A 1,592-nucleotide genomic window follows, 5' to 3' on the forward strand; every position below is an offset into this window, starting at 1 on the left:
TTGACAGGATCTAAAGCAGCCGGTGATAAGCTTCGTAACACTCTCCGCGGCTTAAGCAATAACAAGGACAATTGCTAAGCAAGGATCATTGCAGACCTGTCTTGAACACAATGCAGCTGCTAAAAGAGCTGCTGAGCATGCGTCAAAGGTGAACGGGGCGGGGGTGGAGCGCTTTCCCAGCACACCCGTAACGGACGCCTCTGCTCATGCTTAGTCGCCTCTATCCTGTTTTCACATCGCGAGTCAGATGTTGATACAGGATGTTGCAAATCTAGCATTAGTCCTTTAGTCGACAACCAATTTTCGCGCTAATAAACAAGAATGCCATTCGAAACCAGCTGTCCCGATATTACAACTAGAGCATGATGGACCCTTCTTATAGGCGATGGCCGCTGTTCGCAGTAAAAGCTGACACAAATGAAGACCTTCCTTTCAAAGAGCTATCCTCGACTACAAACGAGCAATAACGCGTTAAACGTCGCTGCCTACGACGCGATATTCCTGCCGATCTTGTGTCCGCTCCCTGGCAAACGGGGTGACAGGCCCTTCGGCCGACGACTGCCTGAGCCTCTTCTTGAGTTTCTGTGTATCACCGGGCATTAACGTGTGGTCCACGGAGGCCGAATGCTTGGTGCGGCCCGATCGAATGTAGTCTCTTCCGCTGTGTGTGGCAGCGTACACGCCGTGGTCGTGAGAACTCTTAGCGCCGGAGGACGGAATGGGCACCGCCTTGGACAACGACTTTGACGTGAGGGGAGAACAGACAGCCGATTGCGTTTTCTTCAGAGGGTGTGCCGGCGAAAGGAGTCCGCGGGTCCTCCTCGAGATCGCTGTGCTCCGCTCCTTCGTCAGCCGATGAACCTGCGCAAAGCGTAATAAGTATACGTATAAAGAGCCACTCGGACCCCTATGTATTTGCCTAAGACGACTAGAAGGCGAAAGCCATCTTTTTTTTTCAGTCGATCGTACTGATCCCACCACCCGATAGTTTTCTGCACTCGACGTGGCTTAGCACTGCCCCCGGGATCGGAGGCATTGGAAGCTTTCTGCACCTCAAGTGGTTTTGCAGTGCCTCTGGGATCGGCCCACCTTTGACAAAGCAACGATGTCATCTGATGGCGTCATCATGTGATGTCACATTATGTGACGACACAGTGACGATAGGGTGGTGTCATCACGTGATGGTTTTTGCATCACTGCTGTTGACGCGGACGGTCTATTTCCGCGTTGATCAGGCATATAAGGCTTTCACCACACGTAACTAATTGTTTTAATCGATGCCTATTAAATGCTCTATACCACTCTTGGTACCTCAGTGCTATGGTTCACCAAAGACTGAAATCCCTGTTAGTAACACGAACTTGTCGCGAAGTCCTAGAGAAGCTTATCAGTGAAAGAAAAATTCGTCTTGTTGGTATTCGAACCCAGATGTAATGCCTTCCAGGTTTGTAGCTCTACCATCTGACTCACCAGGAGCCGATCCAAGAGCGAGGATGGATTATTGTAAATTTGAAGCAATCTGCAAATATGTTAGTCATTTCACTTTTTCAACTACAATGATTTCCTTCAGAAAAAAAGTATGCATTTGCAGT

General features: G+C 49.4%; 1 protein-coding gene across 1 annotated transcript in view; it reads right to left on the reverse strand.

Annotated features, from left to right (window-relative positions):
* Positions 1-471: 471 nt before the first annotated feature.
* LOC119403611 (lipase member M-like) overlaps positions 472-1,592 on the reverse strand; it is a 39,242-nt gene continuing 38,121 nt past the window's right edge. The window contains exon 7 of the mRNA XM_049418372.1: positions 472-861. Within this exon, the coding sequence (XP_049274329.1) occupies positions 472-861 (390 nt within the window). The remainder of the gene's footprint in view (positions 862-1,592) is intronic.

Source organism: Rhipicephalus sanguineus, chromosome 8 (assembly GCF_013339695.2).
Source record: "Rhipicephalus sanguineus isolate Rsan-2018 chromosome 8, BIME_Rsan_1.4, whole genome shotgun sequence".
Taxonomy (NCBI): Eukaryota; Metazoa; Arthropoda; class Arachnida; order Ixodida; family Ixodidae; genus Rhipicephalus; species Rhipicephalus sanguineus.